The sequence below is a fragment of the Bos taurus genome, chromosome 4, assembly GCF_002263795.3.
Source record: "Bos taurus isolate L1 Dominette 01449 registration number 42190680 breed Hereford chromosome 4, ARS-UCD2.0, whole genome shotgun sequence".
NCBI classification, from domain to species: Eukaryota; Metazoa; Chordata; class Mammalia; order Artiodactyla; family Bovidae; genus Bos; species Bos taurus.
The window spans coordinates 68537815-68565647 of NC_037331.1; the positions used below are offsets into that span (position 1 = coordinate 68537815).

Sequence of the window (27833 nt, forward strand, 5' to 3'; positions counted from 1 at the left end):
CCTGTTTGAATTTGGAATATACTTTTCCTTGGAAACAACATTTTCTAGTATATTCAGGTCCTTTTTTCTATCAAATGTAGTCAACACAGGATATTCCTAAATTATGATAAGTATCATGTTTCTGTGGGAAATGATTTCAGAGATTCAGCTTGGAATGCCAGCCAGGATGCCAGCCCTTTTTATTCTTTAAGAAAATCAACTTACTGCTTCTTCCTCCTCTTTCTAGGCTGTGGGCTCTAAATTTTCCTGTGAGATTCACTTACTCTTCTAAAATTTCAAGTAGCTCATCTCTGAAATGTTTTCCTAATTCTGTATTTCCATCACAGTTTTTTTTTACTTTCTGGACCTGCATTTTTATTAATTTAACTCCTTAAGTTAAACTCTTTTTTTCTAAGTCAGGCTCATCTTTTCTATAAAACAAGTTCTTCTTCTTGATTTCTATTTATAGTGTGCTGCAGTTTCAAAATTTTTAAATTTTAGGTTTAGACTCTGAAAACAGCACTGTCCGATAGAAATATAATGCAAGTCATATGGATAATTTAAAACCTCCTAGTAGTCACATTTAAAAAGTATTTTAAAATACAGGAATAGAATTTAATAATATTTCATTTAGGCCAGAATATCTAAAATGTTAACATTTTTTAAACATGTAATCAATGTAGAAATTACTGATGTATTTTTACATCCTTTTTTTCCGTACTGAGTCTTCAAAATCTGGTGTTCATTTTACACCTAAAGTACATTAAGAAAACGATCTCGTTTTAAATTGTTTTAAAAAGAATAAAGTGCCTATTACTAAATTTAATGAAGGTAAAAAAATTATACACTGAAAACTGTTGACACATTAATTAAAAAAGTTGTGTATGTGTTAGTCACTCAGTTGTGTTCCACTCTTTGTGACCCCATGGACTGTAACCCACTAGGCTCCTCTGTCCATGGAGTTCTCCAGGCAAGAATACTGGAGTGGGTAGCTATCCTCTTCTCCAGGGGATCTTCCTGACCCAGGGATCAAACCTGGGTCTCCTGCATTGGCAGCAGACACTTCACCGTCTGAGCCACCAGGGAAGCCCAGAAGTTGAAGATGATCCAAATAATTGGAACAATATTCTATGTTGTTCATGGATTGGAATAATTAATATTGTTAAAAATGTCCATATTACCCAAAGCAATCTATAGATTCAGTTCCAGTCAAAATTCCAATAGCATTTTCCATAGAAGCAAAACAAGTAATCTTAAAATTTGATGCTGTGGCTGAAACTCCAGAACTTTGGCTACCAGATATGAAGAGCCAATGCATTGGAAAAGACTCTAATACTGGGAAAGATTGAAGGTAAGAGGAGAAGGGGATGAGAGGATGAGATGGTTGGATGGCTCACCAACTCAGTGGACATGAGTTTGAGCAAGCTCTGGGAGATTGTGAAGGACAGGGAAGCCTGGCATGCTGCAGTCCATGGGGCTGCAAAGAGTCAAGACATGACTGAGCAACTGAACAGCAGCAAAATTTGTATGGGACCACAGAAAACCTCCAGTAGCCACAGCAATCTTGAGCGGAACAAAGCCGGAAGCATCACACTCCCTGATTTCAAACTATTACAAAGCTGTGGTAGTCAAAACTGTATGGTATTGCCATAAAAGCAGACATACAGAACAATGGAAAAGAATAGAGGGCAGAGAAATAAACCCATGCATACATGGTCAATTAATATATGACAGAGGAGGCAAGAATATAAAATGGGGAAAAGATAGTCTCTTAAATAAATGATGTTGAGACAATCACATGCCTAAAAATGAAACTAGACTACTATCCTAACACCATAGACAAAAATTAACTCAAAATGGATTAAACATTTGAATGTAAGAACTGAAACCATAAAAGCCCTAGAAGAAAACATAGGCAGTAAGCTCCTTGACATCAGTCTTAGTGATTTTTTTTTTTTTTTTTTAGAGGATCTGATTCCAAAAGCAAGGCAATAAAAGTAAAAACAAATAAGTAGGACTACATCAAACTAAAAAGTTTCTGCACAGCAAAGGAAGTCATCAGCAAAATGAAAAGGCAATGAGATGGGCATGGAAAAAGTAACCCATTACATTGCAGATTTATAGTTGCTGTAACAGTTGTATAAGCAAGTTCCATGATGAGATGATGATATAGTTTGGATTATATGTATTTATCAGATTGAATAAGTTCAAAGTCAGTTACTTTCCTGAGCTGATGAGTGTTACCATGTATTTTATAGTTGGGTTAGGGTATTTTAAGAAAAAGATAGTTTTGAAGGTTTGGAACTGCAAAAGGGCATATTTAAGGACTATTAAGTGAGAGTCAGTTTCTGGAGTTTTAATTGTTTCAAATTGAGCTGCTTATTATTTTCTGAACAGATTCGTACTTTTATACCTTTATGTATTTGCTTTTGTAGTTCACTTCTAGAATTTCTCTCTTTGCCCCAAATCTTTCCCTGCTAGCATATCCTAGTCTTAATCATCTTTCATGGCCCATATTGAACTGATCTTTTTAGTGAAGATTCTCCTACATTCTTTTCCTAGTTTTATTCCATAAATGAATGTGACATTTCCTTCTTTTGAATTTTGAACATTTTGGCTTTTCTTTTTTGTTTGTTTGTTTTTGTTTTGTTTTATTTTTCCATTTTGGCTTTTCTTATGGCAGTTGTCTTTGTATTAAGATTAATTTTATAATGGAGTAATCCTTGTTCTGGATCACAAAAATTAACTTGAGCAGGAATTGGGTCTTAATTATTTTTTTATATTCTGAAGAACCAAGAGTGAATTCCTTCTATGTAGGAAATATTCTGTAAGTATTTGATTTATGTGTAGTAAATATATTTTATGAGTTGTAAACCAAACAAAAACACAAAGTAATCTAGAGACTCCCAAAACCTAATGTTTTCTTTTAGATTACTTTCATGAAAAATATTCATAAACTTGATTGGCTGCTCTACCTGGATAAAATTTCTGGATTTCACTTGTAAAAGTAGATGCCATAAAAGCAACATTCTGTTGTAAATTTTTAGTGTAACACAGGTGCTAATGGTAAAGATAAAACCTTTTTTATTATCATAAAAGAATTAAAGATATCTCAGCATAAAAATAACATGGAAATCAATCATGCCTTTGACATTTAAGGACATGTTCTGTTTTCTTTTTTTACATATCTATCTGCTTCTTCTGGCAGTATAGTGAATTAGGTATGTTAAAATAAGACACCTAGGTGCAGGATAAATTACAACAAACATACTTTTAAATGCATTTCAGATACTTCAAAAAATAAGAGAAATCCTCAGTGACCAAATAATTTAATAATACAGGCGTATCTCTGAGATATTGCTGGTTCAGTTCCAGACCAGTGCAATAAAGTGAGTCACATGAATTGTTTGGTTTTCCAGTGCATATAAAAGTTATGTTTATAGTATATTGTAGTCTGTTAAGTGAGCAATAGCATTATGTCTAAAGAATAATGTGCATACCTTAATTAAAAAATACTTTATTGCTAAAAAAAGTGCTAACCATCATCTGACAACATAGGGTTGCCAAAAACCTTCAATTTGTTTAAAAAAAAAAAAAAAAAACCCATACTATCTGAGAAGTGCAATAAGCAAAGCGCAATAAAACAGGATATGCCTGTAACCTGAAGGCAGAGTAATAAATCCAGAAGCTTTGGCTGCTCCAGAGGCAAATGTTGATTTCAGGAACCAGGAGCTTTAGGGATTAATACTGATGAACAAAGAATCAAAGTGTAATGGGAAACTAGGCCTTGTGCTCACACCAGTTGGGAAAGCTGACCCCTGCCTCATATTCCCCTACTTCCTAAAAGCCAAAATACCCAGAAGCCGTACCCTCTGGAAAAAGGGTGGTCTGTAGATAATATCCCTGCTGATAAAGTAGATTAAAGACTACTGGAAAAACCGCACTATCTATGGTGGTAACCGTGAAATTCCAGATGTTCAAGCTGGGTTTAGAAAAGGCAGAGGAACCAGAGATCAAATTGCCAACATCTGCTGGATCATCGAAAAAGCAAGAGAGCTCCAGAAAAACATCTACTTCTGCTTTATTGACTACACCAAAGCCTTTGACTTTGTGGATCACAACAAACTGTGGAAAATTCTTCAAGAGATGGAAATACCAGACCACCTGACCTGCCTCCTCAGAAATCTGTATGGAGGTCAAGAAGCAACAGTTAGAACTGGACATGGAACAACAGACTGGTTCCAAATTGGAAAAGGAGTACCTCAAGGCTGTATATTGCCACCCTGCTTATTATTTAACTTATTTGCGTAGCACATCATGAGAAATGAATGAACTTGGCTGGATGAAGCACAAGCTGGAATCAAGATTGCCGGGACAAATATCAATAACCTCAGATGTGCAGATGACACCACTCTTATGGCAGAAAGTGAAGAACTAAAGAGCCTCTTGATGAAAGTGAAAAAGGAGAGTGAAAAAACTGGCTTAAAACCCAATATTCAGAAAAATAAGATCATGGCATCTCATCCCATCACTTCATGGCAAATAGATGGGGAAACAATGGAACAGTGAGAGACTTTTTTTTTTGGCTCCAAAATCACTGCAGATGGTGACTGCAGCCTTGAAATTAAAAGACGCTTGTTCCTTGGAAGAAAAACTGTGACCAACCTAGACAGCATTTTAAAAAGTTGACACATTACTTTGCCAACAAAGGTCCGTCTAGTCAAAGCTATGGTTTTTCTAGTAGTCATGTATGGATATGAGAGTTGGACCATAAAGAAGGCTATGCACCTATGAATTGATGCTTTTGAACTGTGGTATTGGAGAAGACTCTTGAGAGTCCCTGGACTGCAAAGATATCCAACCAGTCAATCCTAAAGGAAATCAGTCCTGAATATTCATTGGAAGGACTGATGCTGAAGCTGAAACTCCAATACTTTGGCTACCTGACACGAAGAACTGACTCACTGGAAAAGACCCTGATGCTGGGAAAGATTGAAGGCAGGAGGAGAAGGGGACAACAGAGGATGTGATGGTTGGATGGCATCACCAACTCAATGGACATGGGTTTGAGTAAGCTCCTGGAGTTGGTGATGGACCGGGAAGCCTGGCATGCTGCAGCCCATGGGGTTGCAAAGAGTCGGACATGATTGAACAACTGAACCGAACTGACAGTTTGCATAATATATCAGCCTTGCTCTCCCCTCCAAATCTTTGTAACAGTAGGTCTGATCTCAGGTATAGTTTTCAAATTTAAGCAACTAACCCAGTTGGGGAAACACTCAAACAGTAAGTTCAGTTTCTGAGTTGGTAAGGCTAGTAGGGCTTGTCATCCACAGAAAGAATGAAAATCCTCTCTGGAGAAAATCACCCTCAATCCAGACCTCTTGGAATTCACAAGTATTCAGCTTAGTAAATACGAGCTGACAAAAAAAATATATATCTAAAACATAAGGCAAGTTTCCAGCACAAGAATTAACAGGAACAAACAAATCCCTAAAGCTCTTGGTCCTGAAGAGCTACGGATACTAAAACCCCCAAACAGAATATATATAATTACTATATATAAAACATTTTAAAATGACAAACATAGAATTAAAAATAAATGAACAAAGAACGAGAGAGTATCAAGAAGGATCAACCACTCAAATTTGGAAAAAAATATTGAAATTTAAAAGTTAATAGATGAGTTAAAGGGCATTGGAGAGGGAGCTGAAGAGAGATTTAGTAAATAGGAAGAGAGATCTAAAGAAATCACCCAAATGTATTACAGAAAGACTTGGAGATGAAAAATAGGAAAGTTAAGAGGCATGACTACATGGATAGAAAAAGTCAAATATGTCTGATTGGAATTCCCAGATGTAATGGGGGAAAATGGTCTAAATGATAATGTCTAAGAATTTCCAAGATTGACGTAAATCCACAAAAAACAGGAATCCACCTAACATCCCTCCCCACCCCCAGATCTCCCAGCCTGGTTTCAAAGACAGCTCGAATTCTGAAGCTATGCATGAGTACAAACAAAAAGAGTTCTGAGGAAAGGGTACTTTCTAGTCCAAGGAGCAGAAAGAAAGGCCCCATGAAACAGGAAGAAATTCTTTATTTTTTTTCCTCCCAGCTCTGCCACGGGCAGGGCTTATTTAAAAGGTAAGTCTTACTTCTGAAACTGCAGTTCTCTTGTGGCAGCAGCAGGCATACAGATTCTTAAAGATCTTAGGAAGGAAATCCATCTCTCTGACCACAGAAACTGTGGTCCAAAGAGTGTGGGAAAATTCCCTTGCTTTTTACTTTCTTTATTCTTCTGCTCCTGGTACCCAGAGACAGACCTAGTTGTACAAATTGCAGGACTATACAGCCGGAGGACCAGAATAGGGGGAGGATTGGTAGCGGGGATGGGGCTTCCCTGATGGCTCAAGTAATAAAAGAATCTTCTTGCCATTACTGGAGATGCAGGAGATGTGGGTTCGATCCCTGGGTTGGGAAGACCCTCTGGAGAAGGAAATAGCAACCCACTTCAGTATTCTTGCCTAGAAAATCCCATGGACAGAGGAGCCTGGCAGGCTACAGTCCATGGGGTTGCAAAGAGTCAGACACAACTGAGCACCCATGCACATAGCCAGAGGACCAGAAGAGGGAGAAGACTGAAGTGGGGGTACTGGAGTGTCAGTGAGTGGGGGCTGGCGGGAGTTCACAGATGGGAAGGGACTCAAGAAAAAGGGATCCCTTAGTTTTGTGTGCACTTTTGGGTCCATCCCAGAGCCACACAGCGTGGACTTCTCCCTAAACAGCATACCAAAAGCTTTAAGAACTTAACTATGGGATAGACTGGAGAAGGAAATGGCACCCCACTCCAGTACTCTTGCCTGGAGAGTCCCATGGAGGGAGGAGCCTGGTAGGCTTCAGTCCATGGGGTCGCAAAGAGTCAGACACGACTGAGCGACTCCACTTTTACTTTCACTTTCACTTTCACTATGGGATAGACAGACTGGCCCCTGCTGATGCACACGCAGTACAATTCAAATATCACCACTGAGACTTTAAAAACCGAACTGACATTGAAACCACAATACACAAAAAGCAAATAGCAGTTTGTAGCTTGACTCTTACCTGGTCAATTGGTAAAGCAAACAGACAAAAAAACAAAATGCAATATTCTTCATAGAATTTGAGTAAGACCCAGAGTCTCATAGCATATAATATTCCAAATGTCTGTGATACGCTGAAAAATTAACTTGACATAGAAAGAACCAGGAAAATCTGAAAAATTCTCGAGTGAAAAAGGCTATCAAGATGCCAACTTGAGATTATGCAAATGTTTCATATCAAGCAAAGACTTTAAAATAGCTGTCATAACCATGTTCCAAGAAGTATAGAAATAGAAGCTGTAAGAAAGAACCAAATTGAAATTTTATAACTGAAAAATACAATAACCAGAAATTTGGGGAAAAAAAGAACCACAGAATGTATTTAAAAGCAGAGTGGATATGACAAAGGTAAGAGTCAGTGAATTTGAAGATAGAAATGACATGAATGCGAATTATTCATTCGGAACAACAGAGGATAAAAATACTTTAAACAATGAACAGAGCTTCAGGACCCTATGAAATACCATCAAAAGGTGTATGTGCCATTGGTGTTCCCAAAGGAGATGAGACAGTGTGGTGCAAAAAAAAAAAAAATGTTTGAAGGAAAAAATGACTGAAAGTGCCACAAATTTGACAAAAGAAAATCTTATAAATCCAGTAAGTTCAGCGAGCCTGAAACAGGATAAACTCAGAGAGATTAATGCCTAGATATATCATAAACAAACTGCCAAAAACCAGAGAGAAAGAAAATTATCTTGAAAGCAGCCAGAGAAAAATGCATTACAGGGAACAGTGATATGAGTGACTTTAGAAAAACCATGAAGCCCAGAAGGCAGTGGAACAACATTTTTAGTGCTGAGACCAGAATTCTATATATGGCAAAATATCTTTCAGGAATGAAAGTGAAATAGAGACATTCTCAGTTAAAGGAAAATTAAGAGACTTTATCTTCACCAGACCTACTTAAAAAACATACATACTGCACATACAAAATAACCTTAAAAATTTATAAAGCAAAAAAGAAGACAACCATAGGGAGAAATTGTCCACCATAATAGTGAGACATTTCAGTATACATCTTTTAAGCAATTGGTGAACAATTTTTTAAAATGCAATAATTTGAATAACACAATTAACAAGTTTGAACCTTATATCTAGAAATTGAAGAAATGTATTTCTTAAACCACATGGACAAAGTATTAAAAATTGACCACATGTATAAAGCAAGTCTATATAGCAAGTCTCCAACTCCAAAGAATTTATATCTTATAGATTTCATTGTCTAACAACAATGTAATTTAATGAGATATGAATAGCAAAAATAATTTCTGTACATTTGAAATTTAAAACCACATAAGAGTTCATGTTCTTTACTCAAATCGTATGAGAGCAAAAGAATAGTACTCAACAATAAAGAAAAAAATATATTCAACTGGGATGCAGCTGAAGTAGGACTTCTAGAAGAAAGCAAATTCAAATTTTGAATAAATTCTGAAAGTATATATTAAAAGGAAACAAGGTGAGTATAGGAAAGAACTCCTAATTTTTTTTTATTTTCAAAGCAAAAATAAAAACACATTTTGAAAAATGAAATGAGTTTAACAATAGCGGAAAACAACCCAGTTTTAAAATGGGCCTAGGACTTGAGTTAAACATTTCTCCAGAGAAGGTATACAAATGGGCAATAAGCACATGAAAAGGTGTTCAACTTCACTAATTATTAGGGAAATGCAAATTAAAATCACAATGAGATACCATTTCACATTCATTATGATGGCTACCATGGAAAAAACAAAATGACAAATGTTAGTGGGAAATTGGGATTGACGTCTACACACTACTGTATATAAAAATAGATAACTAATAAGGACCTACTGTATAGCATAGAGAACTACTCAGTGGTCTGTGGTGACCTAAATGGGAAGGAAATCCGAGAAGGAGGGGATATATGTATGCATATAGCAGATTCATTTTGCTGTAGAACAGAAACCAACACTACATTGTAAAGCAACTATATACTCCGAAAAACATTAATTTTTAAAAAATGAGCCACAAACACAAGATGATTTTAGAAATCATATCACAGGGACTTCCCTGGTGGTATAGTAGTTGAAAATACACCTGCCAGTGCAGGGGACGCCAGTTTGATCCTGGTTGGGGAACTAAGATTCCCACATGCTGTGGGGCAGCTGAGCCCACAAGCTGCAACTGAGCCTGTGGGCTCTGCACCACAACTAAAGAAAGCCTGCACATTGCCATGAAGGCCCAGAGCAACGTGTGTGTGTGTGTGTGTGTGTGTGTGTGTGTGTGCGTGCACATTGCCATGAAGGCCCGGAGCAACGTGTGTGTGTGTGTGTGCACATTGCCATGAAGGCCCAGAGCAACGTGTGTGTGTGTGTGTGTGCACATTGCCATGAAGGCCCAGAGCAACGTGTGCGCGCGCGTGTGTGTGTGTGTGTGTGTGTCGGACTTCCTTGGTGGTCCAGTGGCTAAGGCTCCAGGCTCCCAATTCAGGAGACCCGAGTTTGATCCCTAGTCAGGGTACCAGATCCACATGCCACAACTAAAGATTCCGCATGCTGCAACTAAGACCTGGCATAGCTAAATAAATAGTTTCTAAAAAATCAAATCAAACTTTAAGTATTGATTGTTTAAAAAGGCCTGTTTTTGTGTGTTTAAGAAGTAAAGCTAAAAGTGGACAATAATAAGATTTGAGGTGTGTGTGTAGTGAGGGAGTAGTATCCTCTACTACTTAATACTCATTAAGCCAGTGAGTATCCTCTGGCTTAATGCATGCTGAAGTTCAACACTGTGTTTGAGAGGAGAATAGAAACACTGAAAACCTTTAGATATTACTGGAAAATGTCATAGTTAACTTTGTATATGTAAAATTTTTAAGGACTATCATTAGAAGAATAGAAAAGTGATTCATAGATTCCAAAGCCCACTGGTCACGGAAAAGATATTAGAAAATGTTTATCAATCCAACAGGAGGCAAGAGAATAGGAAGAAAGTAATTTAAGGAAAAATGAAAGTAAACACAAAAACTAGGTGAGGAATAAATCTAATTGTAATACATATAAGCTAGCTAAGTTCATTTTTCTTGAGATTGTTATTTAAAACTTCAGCTGTCTGCTCCCTATGAGAGACATATCCAAACATCTTTTTTTAAAAGGGAAAAAGGAAAGAAAGAATTCCCTGGCTGTCCAGTGGTTAGGACTCCCAGCTTTCACTGCAGAGGGCCCTGGTTCAATCCCTGGTTGGGGGGAACTAAGATCCCATAGGCTGTGCAGTGCTTAGAAAGTAAGAAATAAAAGCTATGCAAAAAGATTAAACATAGGGCGAGAGAAAACACTGAGAAAATATTAACCAGAATAGAAATTTCAGATCAGAATTAACAAAAAATAGTAGCTGGATATAGAAAGTTAAAAAGAAATGAGATGATTGAAGTAGCATTTCCTGAGACAGCTTCTGAGAAAACTAATTCTGAGGAGGTTTCTTTTTTTGTATTCAAATAAATTTAAGAAATGATACATTTTTTTTGGTCACCCTTTTTAACCAATTAACTATTAACCGATTAACTATTGGTTAACCTTTCCAATAGTTAATTGGAACTATTCAGGGTACATGTTTTCATATTAAAATAAGCCCTTAAATTCTTAGTTATCTGTTTTAACTTTGTTTAAACCAGTATGTGTTTGACCATAAAGCCTTTAATTAGTTTAAGAGATGGGAGTCAGGGGGTAGGAAATTTATGGGATAACTCAAATTGAAAGAAGAGCTTCAAGAACCAGGGTTTTAGTGACTAGAATTGAGCAGCTGATGCTGCTGAAACACTCTTTATTTGTCTTTATTATCTGCTAGTTTCTGCTATGCTTTTTTGCTTGTCAGCCTCATAATCTTTTACTGCAGACACTGTCCATGTGAGCCTTCAGCAATCTTAACTTAGCAGCCTAGGACAGGACTCTTGGTTTTGTTGAATTTCCTTGTCCCCATGGACTAGGTACTGTTTTCCTGAGGATGGGGTATCTTTATAGTCTATGAGTACAATTCTTTGGCCAGAGAGGGAGGATTTGTTAATAGAAGGAGAATGGGAAAGCTTACAGGGGCCAGAAACAAAACCATATCACTAAACATGCAAAAACATCCTGTAGAAGTAGTGTTCTAAGGAAGTGGCCTTGAGAAATACTGCCAGGGATTTCTAGTGTATATGGGTAGTATATACAGATAGTTGGAGAAGGAAATGGCAACCCACTCCAGTATTCTTGCCTAGGAAATCCCATGGACAAAGTCTGAGCCTGGTGGGCGATAGTCCGTAGGGTCGCGAAGAATTGAACACGACTTAGGAACTGAGCACACATACAGATAGTAGTAATGTCTTAACTGCGAAAGGATGCACAGAAGAAAGAACCAGTTTGGGGTCTGTGTGAGAGGAAGGTTGGGAGGACAAAACATGCTGAGCTCATTGTGGTTTAGTCGCTCAGTCATGTCTGACTCTCTGTGACCCCATGGACTGCAGCATGCCCGGCTTCCCTGTCCTTCACCATCTCCCAGAGCTTGCTCAAACTCATGTCCATTGAGTTGGTGGTACCATCCAACCATCTCGTCCTCTGCCGTCCCCTCCTCCTGCCTTCAATCTTTCCTAGCGTCAGGGTCTTTTCCAGTGAGTCGGCTCTTCGCCTCAGGTGGCCAACGTATTGGAGCTTCAGCTTCAGCATCAGTCCTTCCAATGAAGAACATTCAGGGTTGATTTCCTTTAGGATTGACTGGTTTGATCTCCTTGCAGTACAAGGGACTCTCAAGAGTCTTCTCTGACACCACAGTTCAAAAGCATCAATTCTTCGGTGCTCAGCTTTCTTTATAGTCCAACTCTCACATTCATACATGACCACTGAAAAACCATAGCTTCGACTATACAGACTTTTGTTGGCAAAGTAATGTATCTGCTTTTTAATACACTGTCCAGGTTTGAAAGTGAAAGTTAAGTCGCTCAGTTGTGTCCGACTCTTTGAGACCCCATTGTAGCCCACCAGGCTCCTCTGTCCATGGGATTCTCCAGGCAAGAATACTGGAGTGGGTTGCCATTTCCAGCTGAGCTCATTAGACTGGACATTTTTCAGTTGTGTTTTGGACTGGAAGATTTGGGGGCCCAAGGACTGTAACTCTGTCTTGAAGTTGCCTTGCCCCGTGCTGTGGATTTCAGTAGGAGTTCAGTAACGCTGAGAGGATATGTGAATTAACTGTGATTAATTTGTCATTTTCACAGATTAATAAAATTGGAGATGAGATTCATTTTATAGAAGAGGGCACTAAAGCCCAAAGTGGTTGATTTGCCCAAAATAGCACTGTCCTGTCAGAACTGGAGCCTGAGCATAGGTCTGGTGTGTCTTCCCAAGGCTGCTGTGTCCCCCTCGGCAGGCTGTCTCCTGGTGAGGAGACCTGAATTGGGGCTGAAATTCAGTTTATTCTCCACGTGCCAGTATTGGTGGTCTCACCTCCTTCTGTCCGTTTGGGGTAAAGCCTTTTTCTGGTTTGTTCACCCACGGGGGCTGCTCTTTTCTGGGTGCTTTTGCCCTGGAGGGTTTTTACAGTTTACACAAAGGCAGATTTAAAACCCTCTTCTTTTGGCCCGAATCTGGTTTCATAATTAGGCAAACCAGATAACCATCATTCTGCTTCCAAGTAGTGTTATCCTGGGATTATTGCCTTCTCCTGAATCTTGAAGGCGTTTCGCTTTGCTTTATGGCCTCTCCTCCTCCGCGTGCCTACCCTTCACTCAACCATGTAAGACACTGGGTGCTGCTTTACGTGCGACGGCCTGTGTATAGTGGCGTGTATGCATACTGGGTTCCCCTACTCCCTTGTTTATAGTTCAAGTACCAGTCCACGTGGATTTAAAATTATTTGCTTCTTTAGTTTAGCCTATGCTTTTAGTTGAACCAGTTCTTGATCCTAGTTTTTGTGCTTTGATTAGTCTCCTTTTTCATCTTAACTCCTGGGTGACCTCTTATCAGAATTTGTGCATTTTTCTTTGGGGAGGCAATTTGGCCTAGTGAAATGAGCATAATACTGCAAATTAGAGGACCCTCGTTTTACCCATTTGGCTCAACTATGTACGTTTACTTATTTCCTGTTAATTGTTATGTGTTTTTAAATTGTAAGACTAGTATGACTTTCCTTAGTTTTCTCTGCACAACTGCAGTAATGATTTGTAAAACTCTGTACATAACTGCATTAATGATTTGTAAAACACAGTTAATAGCATATCATTGAAATACTCTGTTCTTTTGCAGTATGTGAGAATATCAGAATTGTTGTTCTGACTAAATCGTGTCTGACTCTGTGACTCAGTGGACTGCCGCACGCCAGGCTTCTCTGTCCTTCACTGTCTTCTGGAGGCTGATCAGATGTCCATTGAGTCAGTGATGTTATCTAACCCATCTCATCCTCTGCCACCTGCTTCTCTTGCCCTCAATCTTTCCTAGCATCAGGGTCTTTTCCAATGAGTCGGCTCTTCGCATCAGGTGGCCAAGTATAGGAGCTTCATCTTCAGCAGCAGTCCTTCCAATGAATATTCAGGGTTGATTTCCTTTAGGATTGACTGGTCTGATCTCCTTGCAGTCTAAGGGACTCTCAAGAATCTCCTCCAGCACCATAATTTGAAAGCATCAGTTCTTCGGCACTCAACCTTCTTGATGGTCCAACTCTCACAACCATACATGACTACTGGAAAAACCATAGCTTTGACTATATGAACCTTTGTCAGCAAAGTGATGTCTCTGCTTTTTAGTACACTGTCTAGGTTTGTCACGTCCAGTATGGTACTGGGGAAGAGCAGAGAAATAGCTCCAAAAAGAATGAAGAGGCTGGGCCAAAGCAGAAATGATGTTCAGTTGTGAATGTGACTAATGGTGAAAGTAATGTCCAGTGCTGTAAAGAACAATATCGCATAGGAACCTGGAAGGTTGGGTCCATGAATCAAGGTAAATTGGACGTGGTCAAGCAGGAGATGGCAAGAGTGAACAACAACATTTTAGGAATCAGTGAAATAAAATGGATGGGAATGGGCAAATTTAATTCTGATGACCATTATATCTACTACTGTGGGCAAGAACCCCTTAGAAGAAATGGAGTAGCCCTCACAATCAACAAAAGAGCATCAGAATACCACCAGTTAAAAATTATTTTTCTTTGCTTTTTATTTTAATTAATTTACTGACTTGATGGATGTGAGTCTGAGTGAACTCCGGGAGTTGGTGATGGACAGGGAGGCCTGGTGTGCTGCGATTCATGGGGTCACAAAGAGTCGGACACGACTGAGTGACTGAACTGAACTGAATTTACTTATTTAGTATAATTTTAATTGTTGTAAATGCATATTACATAAAATTTACCATCTTAACCAAGTTTGTGTAAATTTCAGTAGTATTTGCAACCATCATGATCATTGATCTCCAGAACTCTTCATCTTGCAAAACTGAAGCTCCACACCCATTAAACAGCAACTGCCTATTTCCCTCTTTCCCTCGGAAGCCCATCTCCTTCCTGTCAGTGTGAATTTGACTGCTCTCAGTACCTCATACAGCATTTGTATTTTGGGGACTGGCTTATTTCACTTAATGCAATGACCTAAACTTTCATTCATGTTGTAGCATGTGTTAGAATTTCTTTCCTTTTTTAAGCTGAACCATACTGCATTGCACGTCTGCACCGATTCTTATTTCCACCAACAGTGTTCAGGGGTTCTAATTTCTCACATTCTGACCATTGCTTGTTATAGTTCTGTTTTGTCTTAGAGTAGCCATCCAACTGGATGTGAGGTTTTCTTTGGTATTCTTACAGAATAAATTCTGATTCAAATACACTGAGCTAGACCTGGGACTGACAAGTTGACTTCGTACTCAGCATCCTGAACAAAACAAAGTGGCTGGCTATGAATGTCGTCAGGAGGTAGTTTGTATTAAGGGGTGAGGAGGGAGAAGGCTGTCATCTATGATAGGATGATGTATATGGCTTATTCTTTACTTTCAGGGAAAAAAAAAGAGGTAGGGCAAGAAGCATTCCTTCCTGCCATGTTTCATTCTCATGAAACCAGGTGAAGAATTCTCATACCGCTTACATGGTCAACATTCACTAGTTGCCTTGACGACATATTTGGTCTCACAGTATTCAGTAAAAGTTTTCTTCTGCAGGTTTTAGTACTTGACCACAAATATAATAATTTTTATTACTTCCTATAGTATTGTTTTTCTACTCAATAAGGAAATGGTAAATGGGATCTAAATCCTGTGTAAACAGCAGTATGTTCTTGATCGTCATGCACATACGATAATTACCCTTTCTTACTATGATGCTATGCAACATCGAAATGGTGCAAAAGGGTACTGAAAAACCAAAGGGCTGGAAAGCACGACAGTGGACTGAGACTGGCGCACACTCGCAAGCGCCACCTCTTCAACTGTGCCTGCCCCGCAGTTCCAGAGGCCAGGGTCTCAAGGAGTTCCCAGTGGGTCCTGGAGACCGTAATTCCCAGTTAGCTGACGGTAACTTATTAGCATGGCTTTCTCTTAATCTTTAGTTTCTATCCTGAGTTGGCTCTGATTTGCTGCCAGGTTATCACCTGGCCCTTAGCTTTTTCCTCCTTATTCTGTACTCTCCCTTCTCTGTTGGTCGTCACTTCTTTTACCTTTCCCCAAAGTTAAAACAGAACTCAGGTGAACGATCAGTTCTCTAAAATAGAAGGTGGGTGAACATGCTTGTGTTACTTCTCAAGCAAACTGGAGGAAAAGGGAACCTCAGAGGTTTGTGAAATACGGCAGTGATTGGATCACTCAGAATTTGGCGTGTTAGCCTTGCTATACTTTGTGATTGTTAATGCTGAATGCAAGGAATGTGTAGAAAATGTATAGGGAAGAATCTGACTCCTATCACAGAAAACTGTTGCAAATTATGCTACTTCTAAAGAAAGCAAACAGAAGGACAAAGGCTACAAGCTGTTTAATACAAGATTTTTTATTTGGCTTTTAAAAGTGTTTTTTTTTGTTTGTTTTTTTTTTTTTTTAAGCTGAAAGACACGTTATCTGTAAGATGGAGTTTTGAAAATCACAATCTCTGAAGACATCATTAACTTTCTCCTTGGGCTCTCCTTGGGCTCCAGATATGTAGGTTTTAGGAGCCTAGAGTTTCATAGCAAATCCAACATTATGCACCATCTTGATCTGGGGTGACTTTCAGAGAATTGTTTTTTAAAGTGATTTTCAAAATAAAAGCAAACCATTTCATTCTCTGATTTACCCCCACCCTATAAAAATCCCCACTCTGTGTGACGGCTTCTGTACTGCGTTGGTCCTGAAACCAGCCCAGTTCCATGTGGGACGTTCTGTTGCTCTTTCAGCATAAGCAGGTCTATTGTGATATTTATCTGAATTCAAACAAGGCTAATTAAAAGAGCTGCTGACAGTTGTTGTGATCTGACTTTGACTGCAGCTTGATGGTCATTATGGGTAAATAATGAACCAGGTCTGCAAATGTAGCAGCTGCCAACTTGGGATAGAAGAACGGCTATTGCTTCCAATTTAAGGATCTATCGACCGCTTCCCTTCTCCCTGCAGATCTTCTGCAGAAAACTAATGTTTTCTGCTGCCATGTATTGTGGTTTCAGCTGTTTCAGATAGAGCCTATAATTTCCTTCTTTAATATTTAACTTAGGACATTATTAGCTTTCAGAGTTAACAACTTTTCTGTTTTGAAGAAGTTCAGCTTTGTCCTTGTATGTCTATAACTAGCTAACCAGCTGTAGTTTATTTGTATGTGTTTAATTTGTATTATATAGGAAAGAGTCTGAAAGAGCAAGGTGCAGCTTTATGAAGATGTTTCAAAATCCTACGTAAATGGTTTTTACTTGTTCTTTTAAGAGAAACATGTCCCTTGCTTTTGTTTTCTTATCGATGGACACCTCCTGCCAAACCTGTTTCAGGTTTTGTTCACTGATTCAGCGACTTATGAAATATTTTGATACAAAGCTCCATTTATCAGTTCAGAGGAACTGCAGTGAGTTACATTAAAATATGATACTGAATATATTGTCACTGTATCATGAACTTTTCCTTGTACTCTTAGCATGTCAGAACAGGTGCATTAAAGGTAAGAGAGAAACACATTGTGTTCATAGATTGATATAGTCCCTTGAAGATTTCCCACACATAAAACAGGGCGTCTGGATTTGAAAGTCACAGTCTAGAATTTAATACCAGCTAGTACTTAACAACACATCCTAGCATTTGTTCACCTGCCATGGATAAGGCTGTCTGCATTATGTAAAGGCTGAGGAGACACTGGTGCTTTGTGCATAATGCAGCAGAGCTTCAAGATCTTGCTGGGAGGAAATGATCCCAAACATGCCCCTGAAAGACAAGTCTTATTTTGAAAAATAATGATGAAAAATTGCTTATTTCTCCATGTATTTGTGTCTGTGTTTATTGCAGGAAGAACTAAACTTCATTTATCCAACTCCAGAATAGTGCAGTGAATGTTTCTGCTTTTCTGTTTCCAGCTTGGATAATGCCAGAAATAGTGTTAACAAGGGGTTATGTTATGCTGGCTTATGTTAAACCAGATCACCCCCTAACATGTGCAGAGCCATTCATCTGTGTCACCAAAACCCAAGAGGACATCTGACATGGGCTCTGAAACAGAAACAGTGATCACTTACAAATCAAACATGGCACGCTCTAAACTGATTGTGCACGGCAATCTTTTCTAGAAAGGACAACTAATTGAACATGATAAAGTGTAAAGTTAATTAACACCCTTAAATTTGTTGATTACTTTCACGGGATTATATTGTTCGTTGAGTAGCAGCTTTCTGTCCCAGCTGTCGCCTTTTTCAGCGAATGTCGCTGGTAAACAATAGAGACACCATAACAAGTCGTAAATGGTCCCTGTGACAGCAGCCCCTTGTGAGGCTGCATCTGTAGAAAATGATTAGAACAATTGCATTTTAAAGACGGCTCACATTGCAGCCCGAGTCCCATTGGCCCTCTTCGTGATCTCTTCTGATGGCAGACTGGTTAAAACATTTAAGTTCTTTTGAGTAAATTAAGTGATTTACTACATTTTGCTATATATCAATGAGAATGCTTTGGTGGCAGGATTTTACAGTATTGAAGACAAATCTAACTCGATTGTACTCTTTAGATTGCCATCTCTCCCTTCTCTGGTTTTTGAAGATTTCTTTCTAATAGCCATTGTATTGAAAATGACCTCCTTATTTGTGACTTATAAATGGTTATTCTAAGTTGTCTATGCTTGCATAATAGTTTTTTTATTATGAGCTGAACTCTTGTTCAGCTTCTCATTAAGGCTAAATTCCATATTTCAGTTCTTTGCTGCTGTTAGACCAAAGACTTTAACATGTTCAGATTGAGTAGATTTACTTTTTGTTATATTTGAATTTTTTGTAACACCAGCATAGAAACTGTGTTCAGTATCTTTCCAATGTACTCTTTCTTTTGAGTTTCAAATTTAAGTATGGCAAGTGTTTTTATATCACCATTTTCAGATGAAGCAACCAAGATTGAAAGGTGTTGTAAGTGGTCCAAGTGGTGTGACCCTCACTCCAGGTCACTTAACCCAGATCACATGTTCATTTTTCAAGTTCATGATAGTATCTCCATACATGTGTACTTATGTGCATGCATATTTATTCAGCAATAAGTGAGAATGCCATTATCACATGTGGAGAATCATGCTATTCCAAAGTAAAAACATTGTGTTATTTAATAAGTTAGAAAACATTGTCTTAGTATTCTTGATCATTTTGTTAATCATTGATTTCTTCTCTGCTTACCTCCTAAAAAGCCAGGGATCATTTATCAGACACATGCTGGATGCTAAGATTCAAACATGATATTATGCCCATAATAATCTTATCAAGACCCCAGAAAAATCATTGATTAGTATCAGTGCTTTATCAGAGATATCACTAGGAATGTCACAATAATAGAAAAAGGGGGTCATGGTCATTCACTGCTTCTCAGAGTTAACCTGAGATGAATCTTTGTTTAAATATTTATTTCATTTATTATTTATTTATTTGGCTGCACCGGATCTTAGTTACAGCATGCGTTCCCTGACAAGGGATCGAACCCAGGTCCCCTGCATTGGGAGTGCAGAGTTTTCGCCAGTGGACCATCAAAGAAGTCCCTTGAGTCTAGAAAGATAAGCAGGAGTTAGGCAAAGAAGAAAGAGAAGGAGATTTCTTAAGAAGGAATGCCCAGAAGAGGCATGGATGCATGAAAAGCCATTGCACAATGACAGCCACTGAAAAGGGTTTCCAGTATGCATTGCATAGTGCATTTTGTTGCAGGGCTAGGTGAGGAAACCAGAGAAGTTAAGAGTTCATTAAAAAGAAAAAAATTCAGAAACCAGTTACGGAGAAAGAAGAGAAATAGAAAGTTATTGCTTCCTGTAACTAAAGAAGAGGGGGAAGATACAGTGAATTATGAAGTTCTCTTTTTTGCAGAAACAAACATTTAAGTACTTCAGAAAAAAATAGCTTTTCCTTAATGGAAAAAGAAACTGTGAGACTACAGAAATAGTAAGAAACAGTTATTAATGTCTCTAGCTACTGGTTATATTCATGTTGATGCATGACTTGAGACTTAAGCCCGTTTTGGTTCTTCTGTCAAAAAAAAAATGCCAAAGATTAGGATAAACATAAATATTAGAATAAGGTTATTAATATTGACTTATATGACAGGTACAAGACTAAGGTTAGCCAGAAAAGGATATAAAGAAGGAACTGAATTTTAGCTCAGTTTACCTTGAAAAAAATTATCACTACACTATTTTGTAAAAATATGAAGAACACTGTCCATTACTTTATTTACTGTCTCCTGCATAAAGTTCCAAATGATAATATTTTAAGCATGTAACTTAGTTCAAGGAAAAGTTATATTTTCCTTGGGACTGCTTTATTCCTCTCCCAAATAGGATTTGCCCAAAAACAAAACAAAATAAAACAAAACCTGATATCTGTGTTTGAAATTCATTGTGAAATCTTATGGTTTCATTTTGTTATTTGTTCTTAATTCTCATTTTCAGTTTTCTGATTGTTTTGTTCTACTAAGCAAGCTCAAATGTGTTGTGAAGAGAGGTAGGGTATTATGTGCATTTAGATAACAGGCAGAACTCACTGTATATAAAACAAACAAAATTACATGCTCAAGTTACTTGAAACTGCTCTGAACACAATTTACAAATGGGTTCAGAATACTTGTATTCTTATCAAACTTTTCATAAGCCTACCCACAGTTGACAGCAAGACCGTTACTATCTGAGATCAATTTCTTATTTGATTTTCACTCTTTCTCTGAAAATCAGTATTGTTTTGATGATAGAGGTTGAAAAATAGAAGGAAAGTGGGAGTTGGTATTTGGTGGTGATTGTCTTCATCCATCTGACACGTGGTATGTGATGCTACCTTTTGGCATTCACTTCTGAATGTGTCTCTTTTTCCTAATTATTTGTTAGACTTTTTGAGAGCAAAGACTATGTTTTATACCTATCATGACCTTACATTTTGGACTTTCTAGAACAGTTGTATTTCAGATATTCTCCTGATACCAAAAAAGAGTTCCCAATTTTTCATTTAGAAAATATGCTTACTCCTTGAATCTTTGTACCTAGCACCAAGGTCTATCAAGCTGTTAGAAGGACTGATAGATATTTCCTGCTGATGTTTTCTTCTTTGAACTTCTTGCAATTGTGTGTCTACCTCTCCTGTAGCTTGCATCTAACAGTCTTTTATTATTTATATTTGCATTTGTCTTACCTCTTTTCCTGTCTCCATCCACATGCACCCACACAGTGCCACAAACACTAGCTGTCAAACTCCTTGGGTGCAAGGACTGTTTCTTTGCCATTCTTGGTTGAGAACTACTGAGGAATGGATTTCGGATGGTCACATTTTTTTATGTCAGCTATAAGTAGGAGTGGAAGGAAGGAAAGAAGGAAGGTAGTTTAGATAACGGAGGCTCCCTGTGATACCTTTCTTATAAAGGGGAGGGGTGATTTAGGGTCTTGGATTAAAGTGCTTCTCCACTGTAAGGTTGATTGAAATCAAACTGCTACCAAGAGAAGTGATAGATATCTATCACTTTACAAGCAGGCTGGTCAGCCACCCATTTTGAATGGTTTGGGCGTTTGCCTTTTCATTTGTCTGTACCAGTGCATTCAGTTTTTCTGATCTAGGGTCATAGGAGAGAAACACAGACGACATCATCACAGGAAAGCGTTAGATAAACCATCAAAGGCAACTACAAGTCTTTAGGCTTGTCAGATTTAATTACTGTCGTTACATGAAAAAATTCATTTTTTAACTCTTTTCTCTAATCTGAAACTTTTTATATATTATTTGCATAAAATGAAACCTGCTTCAGTTTTGTGTGTTAATATGATGGGTGTGGGAAAGTGTATATGTATGAACTTGAGAATCCAAAATTACAGAATTTCAAAAGCTTAAAAGTAACTCAGTGATAATCTTGTCTAATCATCTCACTTTACATTTGAGAAACTTTCTAGAATGACAAATGCTTTGTGCGTCTATGGGAACAGCTCCTGCATGTACTGTAGTCACTCACTTCCTGGCTCTCCCTTTGCCCCTTTCTCTTTCTGAAACACATACTGTATTTACTAAGCATCTCTTATGGACTGGACACTGTGTATACAGGGTGAATAAGCCAGAGTTGCTGCTCTCCTGGAGCTAATTTTAATGTGGGGAATTCAGATCAGAAACAAATAAATAGAGGTGTTAACATAAGCAGATGGTAATCAGTGCTGTGAATAAAACTAAATCTGGAAAAGGGGATAGAGAGTGGCTGGCTGCCATTTTAGATGATTATGTTACGGAGATAGGGAAGGCCTCTCTAAAGAGGTGAATTTTGAGAAAAAACCTGAATGAAATAAAGGAAACAAGTATTAAATACCTAGGAAAAGAACATTCCAGGAAGAAGGACTAGCAAGTCCATGGCTTTGAGAAGGGAACTTACTTGACCTGGTTCAGGAGCAACAGGGAGGCCACATGGCTGGAAAGCAGTGAGTGCTGAAGAGAATGGTATGAAATGAGCTAGGAGAGGTAGCCAGGGACCACACCATGTACCGCTTTGTAGGACTTTGGATTTTATATTGAGAATGATGGGCCACTTTGGAGGTTGCAGAGGAGGGAGGAACCATGAACTAGATTTATACAGTTGACCCTTGAACAACAGGGGATCTACTTATGTGCAGATTTTTTTTCAGTAATAAGTATTTCTGTACTATATGACCCATGATTGGTTAACTCTTTGGATGCAGAGGGCTGGCCATAAATTAGACTCAGATTTTCAAGTGCATTTGGGTGGGGGTCAGTGCTCGCCATCTCTGTATTATTCAAGGGTCAGCTATATTTTAAAAAGGATCCCTCTGACTGTTGTATGGAGAATAGGCTTTAGGGGCAAGAGCTGAAGAGAAATCAGGTAGGACCTGGCTGTCGCAGTAATTCAGGTGAGAGATGGTGATGACTCAACCCAGGTTTAGTGATGGTTAAGGAGAGAGGGGGCTAGTTCACAAGTGTATAACAACTTCTTAGGATCGGGAACACATGTTATTCATCTGTCACCCTAGGGCTTAGCACAGGGCTTGATTTTTAGTAGGTTAATTTTGTTGAATGAATAAGACCAAACGAATGCAAGCTTTCTTGTCACTTTCCCAAATTGTGTTGCTTTTGAAAGATTTTACAAGAGGTTTTCACTGTAATCTTAATGACACTGGCTATGGACTACTTTAGTAGTTCTTAACTTCAACCAGCCTGGTTCCATTATTTATAGAATTGGCTCAAGCCAGCCACTATTTAGCCAGAGAGGCTAAAATTATACTACAGCAGACAGCTTAGATAACCAAATAGGAAAGGACTCAAGATATTATATAGGTGAAGAAAAAACCACTCTGAAAAAGCTATTAATGTTTTCCTCTTTTATACACAGAACCTCAGAGAAGTGAAGTAATTTGTTTATAATTTGTTTATAATAACAACATAACCAGCACATCCCCAAACCAGGTATTTCATCTCCAGATCCTTTACTGTTTGTACCATGCTCATGAATTAATTTACTGAACAACTATCTGTTGAATGTGATAGATAATGGAGTGCTGACATAAGCATGACCCAAGTGCCCCCCTTGTAAGTGATTTATGGTGTCATGGAGGAATCAGGTAAGAAAGTCAAAGGTTTTAATAAGGTGTATAAATGCTGTAATAAAATTAAGCATAGGGCATATTTTGGTTTTGTATATATAATACAATTACTAAAATATAAGTTTAAATAAATACTCCCAATAGTCTAGCAGCTGCCTAGTTATATATTCCATATTTTCCTATTTTGGGGAGTGGATCTGATTTAAAACTCATGGCAGAGTAATAAAGTTATTGTTTATTATTCATAGACATAAAAATATATACAATGTCTTCTGAAATCCATGACATTGTCTTATACAGCTTTAGAGTTCCAGCTGTCTCTATGTTATTTCAAAACTTGAAATGGTTGCATTTATTTTGGGATAACTTCAGTCACTCAGTTATATCTGACTCTTTGTGACCCCATAGACTGCAACACGCCAGGCTTCCCTGTCCATCACCAACTCCCAGAGCTTGCTGAAACTCATGTCCATTGAGTTGGTGATGCCATCCAACCATCTCATCCCCTGTCATCCCCTTCTCTTCCTGCCTTCAATCTTTCCCAGCATCAGCATCTTTTCCAGTGAGTCAGTTCTTCACATCAGGTAGCTAAAGTATTGGAGTTTCAGCTTCAGCATCAAACCTCCCAACGAATATTTAGGACTGATTTCCTTTAGTATTGACTAGTTGGGTCTCCTTGCAGTCCAAGGGACTGTCAAGAGTCTTCTCCGACATCACAGTTCAGAAGCATCAATTCTTCGGTGCTCAGCTTTCTTTGTAGTCCAACTCTCACATCCATACATGACTACTGGAAAAACCATAACTTTGACTAGACGGACCAGGTCTTAATTTTGTCATTGCAATAGGACTATGCTTGGTAGTGACATATGGTTAAAGGAATACATGTGGAAAGTTAGAATGTGGTCCCAGGGAATGCCAGAACTTTAGAATTACCCAGTTTGGTCAGACCCTTACGTTGGAATATCGATTATGATGAAGTCGGAAATAATCACATCACATAATGAGAGAAGGAAAGAGTGGAAATACCACAGACTTACAAATTAAAAGATGAATTATTCTTTCTTTCGTGGTATTCTCTTAAGTAACTTATTTCTTCTTTTTGAAATATGTGTTTGAACAAGTGAGAAAGTACACTTGTCAAAAGATTAACCAGCTGAGAACCATTGTCAGCATTAATTTTCCTTTAATAAATGACTCTCTGAAGCTATTTAGCAGCCTGTAATCTAGATACAAAGCTGTTGACCTATGATGGATAGTGCTGGGTTTGTTTATAAGCTTTGACTTAAATCGTCTGCTTAATTTCTCCTGGTCAGATCAACAGGATTTGGAGTAAGGGTGGTTATGTGGTTGGAATTAAAATAGCCATAGAAATTGAGCAAAATGATTGTAAAACATTAATGATCCACCATCTTGGTGAAGTAAATTAGAAACTAACAAAATGACAGTCACTTAAACTTCACCATTATCAGAATGTTCAAATGACACAGATAAGCTAATTAAAAGCATTTGTTCTAATTGGGTTTTTGTACATAATCAGTTCCATAGTGTGTCTGAAAATATTGTGAAATAATGTAATTTAACCATATGTAAGCATCTCAGACTTTCATAGCATGTGGGCACTTCCTCTTCCAAGATTGTTTGGCTAACATAATGCTGACTTCTCTTCCTTTTAATAATTAGTTAAAAATAGCATGAACTGTAAAATAGAAAGGCTATCAGTTCGTGAAATGTTCACAATTAGAATGAAATAAAGATCTCCTCATTTGGCTTTTTATGTATAAAACCTGTATTTCATTGAATAAATCAAATTTAAAAGTAGGCCATTACTTGCAGCTGTCTAGTCTAATAGCCAGGTTTGATACATAGCACAAATAGTTACAGTTTCTTTATTCCTAGCTATACTATAAATAAGTTGTAAAGGCAAAAATTGTACTAATATAGTTCTTTCACATACTTCCCTGATTTTGAACAACAAAACCTAACCTGAAAATTACGAATTAAGATTTTTTTCTAATGCTAAAGGCAATAAATAATACTCTTGGTTTTATTTTATAGTTAATAATAATATAGATGAGTGAAGCTCCCCCCTACTTCCTTTTTAAGACAAGTCTAGGCCATATTTTCTGTGCTGAAGTAGAAGTTGCTTCTCCAGTCATTTCCATTAGTGAACATACTTCAGACCTTTGAGAGGCTGAGGAGTGGCCAAACCGTTGATAAAGTTTATTTCTTCTTCCCATCATGTCACCAGGAATGAACTGCCCAAAAGGTGTATAGGCATACCTTGTTATATTGCTCTTTACAAATATTGGGTTTCTCCATTAAACACAGAATGAGTATACAACAAGGTCCTACCGTATAGCACAGGGAGCTATATTCAATATCCTGTGATAAGCTGTAATGAGAGAGAATATATGTATGTATCACTGAGTCACTTTACAGCAGAAATTAACCAGACATTGTGAATCAGCTGTACTTCAATAATAAATAAATTAAATATTTATTTAACAGAAAGAACCAACATTGTGGTAACCTTGACGTGTCAGGTGATACTTAGCATTTTTAACAATAAAGAATTTTTAAATTGTGTATACATTGTTTTTATAGACATAAAGCTATTGCCCATGTAGTAGAGTACAGAATAGTGTAAATATAAACTTTATATGCACTAAAAAATCTAAATATTCATGTGACTCTCACCTGATTACAATATTCACATTACGGGGGTGACCTGGAACTGAACCCACAGAATCTTCAAGGTATGCATGCTTGTATAGCAGGAGGAAAAAGAATAATCAAGTAATAGCTAAAAAGTGCACATCAGAATAATCAGTCTAACTAAGCAATTGTTTTCTTTACCTTAAAAAAGAATCTTTCCATCTGAAATGCCTACTTGTTTATGGGAGAAAAAGACAAGTCCCTCTCTTTGTCGGTCTCATCTGTAGATAGTGTGTAGAGAGGGAGTGAGTGAGCCAGAGACCCCAAATCCAAACCTGGGCAGCTGACCCCATGGCTGTTCCCATGGCACAGGTACTGGTCGGGGTACAGGTCATCTTTTTCACACACTATTACTGAATAGGTTTTTCAGGAGAATAAAAGATGCATGGAAATAATAAAATTCACATTTCAAATTCCCATGGTACTCCATGATCTTGCAAAAAAACTTGAGATGAATTGAGTTCGACTGAATCTGTGTGTTGCCTTTGGCTTATGAGTAACCTTCTTAATACTTGACAATTAAAATATTCCAAGAGAGATTTATGCCTGATACAAATACAATTTGGAGGCAAGGTTTTTGATTTGGTTTGGAATTTTCTCTGATTTTATAATCTACTTAAACACTTGAAGAAATGTATCCCTCTGCTTCTATCCCTTTACCCCCAAACCATTCAGGTGTGGGAGCTGCTCGGTCGGGGAACCTCACATTTATGGTAGGAGGAGTCGAAGAAGAATTTGCTGCTGCCCAAGAGTTGCTGGGGTGCATGGGCTCCAATGTGGTGTATTGTGGAGCTGTTGGGACAGGGCAGGTAACGTTTTCACATCACTGACACTGATTTGATGATGTAAAATCAGCTAATGTTCATTATTTCTTTCCTGACGACAGTCTGATTCTGCCTTACTCTGTTCAATCTATGGATTTTTTGTTTGCTCAGGTTTTCTTAAATTAGAATAAATTAGTTTTCCATCATTCCTACTGGAAGTAAGCAGAGATCAGCCAATTAATTTAAAAAGATGTCAAAAGTTCCTTCATTTCAGACTTTAACATATTTGCCCCAGCGACCACTGAAATTATCCTTAAAATGGCTTCCGTGTGAAGTGCTCATGTTGTCTTATTTGCTGTTATCCACCCTCTAACTTTGTAATTGCTTGCCACAGCTCTATTCGTAGTACTGTTGGGTAGAAGTAATGTATGCACTTTAACTTAAAAAAAAAATTTTTTTTTTCATTAAGAAATGTGTTATGTTACTTTTCTAGTCAGATAAAGGTGAACGATCACATTGAATCTTGAAATCAAACAGGTTGTTCCCCTCCCACCCAACACTCGCACTCCTCTTCATGCTTTGTCCTGGTCACTGGTCCCCCCCCCCCCCGCTTTTTTTTTTTTTTAATCATATTCAGGACTATACTGTGATCTTAGATACATCTATTGTCTCCATTCCCTTATCCAGTCAGTCTCCAGTTTCTGATTCTAGCTTCAGTGGCTCTCACTGTTTTCTCTCTAGTTCAGTCCACACATTACCTGGTCTTTCATTGTGTCTTGCCTTGTTTACTGTTCACAGGGCCTAGTGGATCTCTGGACACTGGGTTTACCCCTCTGCCAACATTATAGCCAGAACTAATCAAGATGTTTGCGTCCTTGTAGAGTTCCCAGTTCTGACACTTTGTGTAGATCTCTGTTTCCTACCCTGTCAAACTCGGACGCTGTATACTAACTTCTGTAACTCTTGACCCAGTCTTACTTCTTCCCATTCCTTAAAACCACTGCCCAGGAATCCGTTTCCTTACTGTTCTCAAGAATATCTCATTCTCTTGTGTATGAGA

The 27833-nt window shown here is 38.0% G+C and overlaps 1 protein-coding gene across 2 annotated transcripts in view; it reads left to right on the forward strand.

The window, feature by feature from the left end:
* Positions 1-27833, forward strand: part of HIBADH (3-hydroxyisobutyrate dehydrogenase) — a 250170-nt gene that overhangs the window by 63982 nt on the left and 158355 nt on the right. For both annotated transcript variants that reach the window (XM_059885530.1, NM_001046106.1), the window contains 1 exon segment: positions 26685-26818. In XM_059885530.1, coding sequence (XP_059741513.1) covers positions 26685-26818 — 134 coding nt within the window.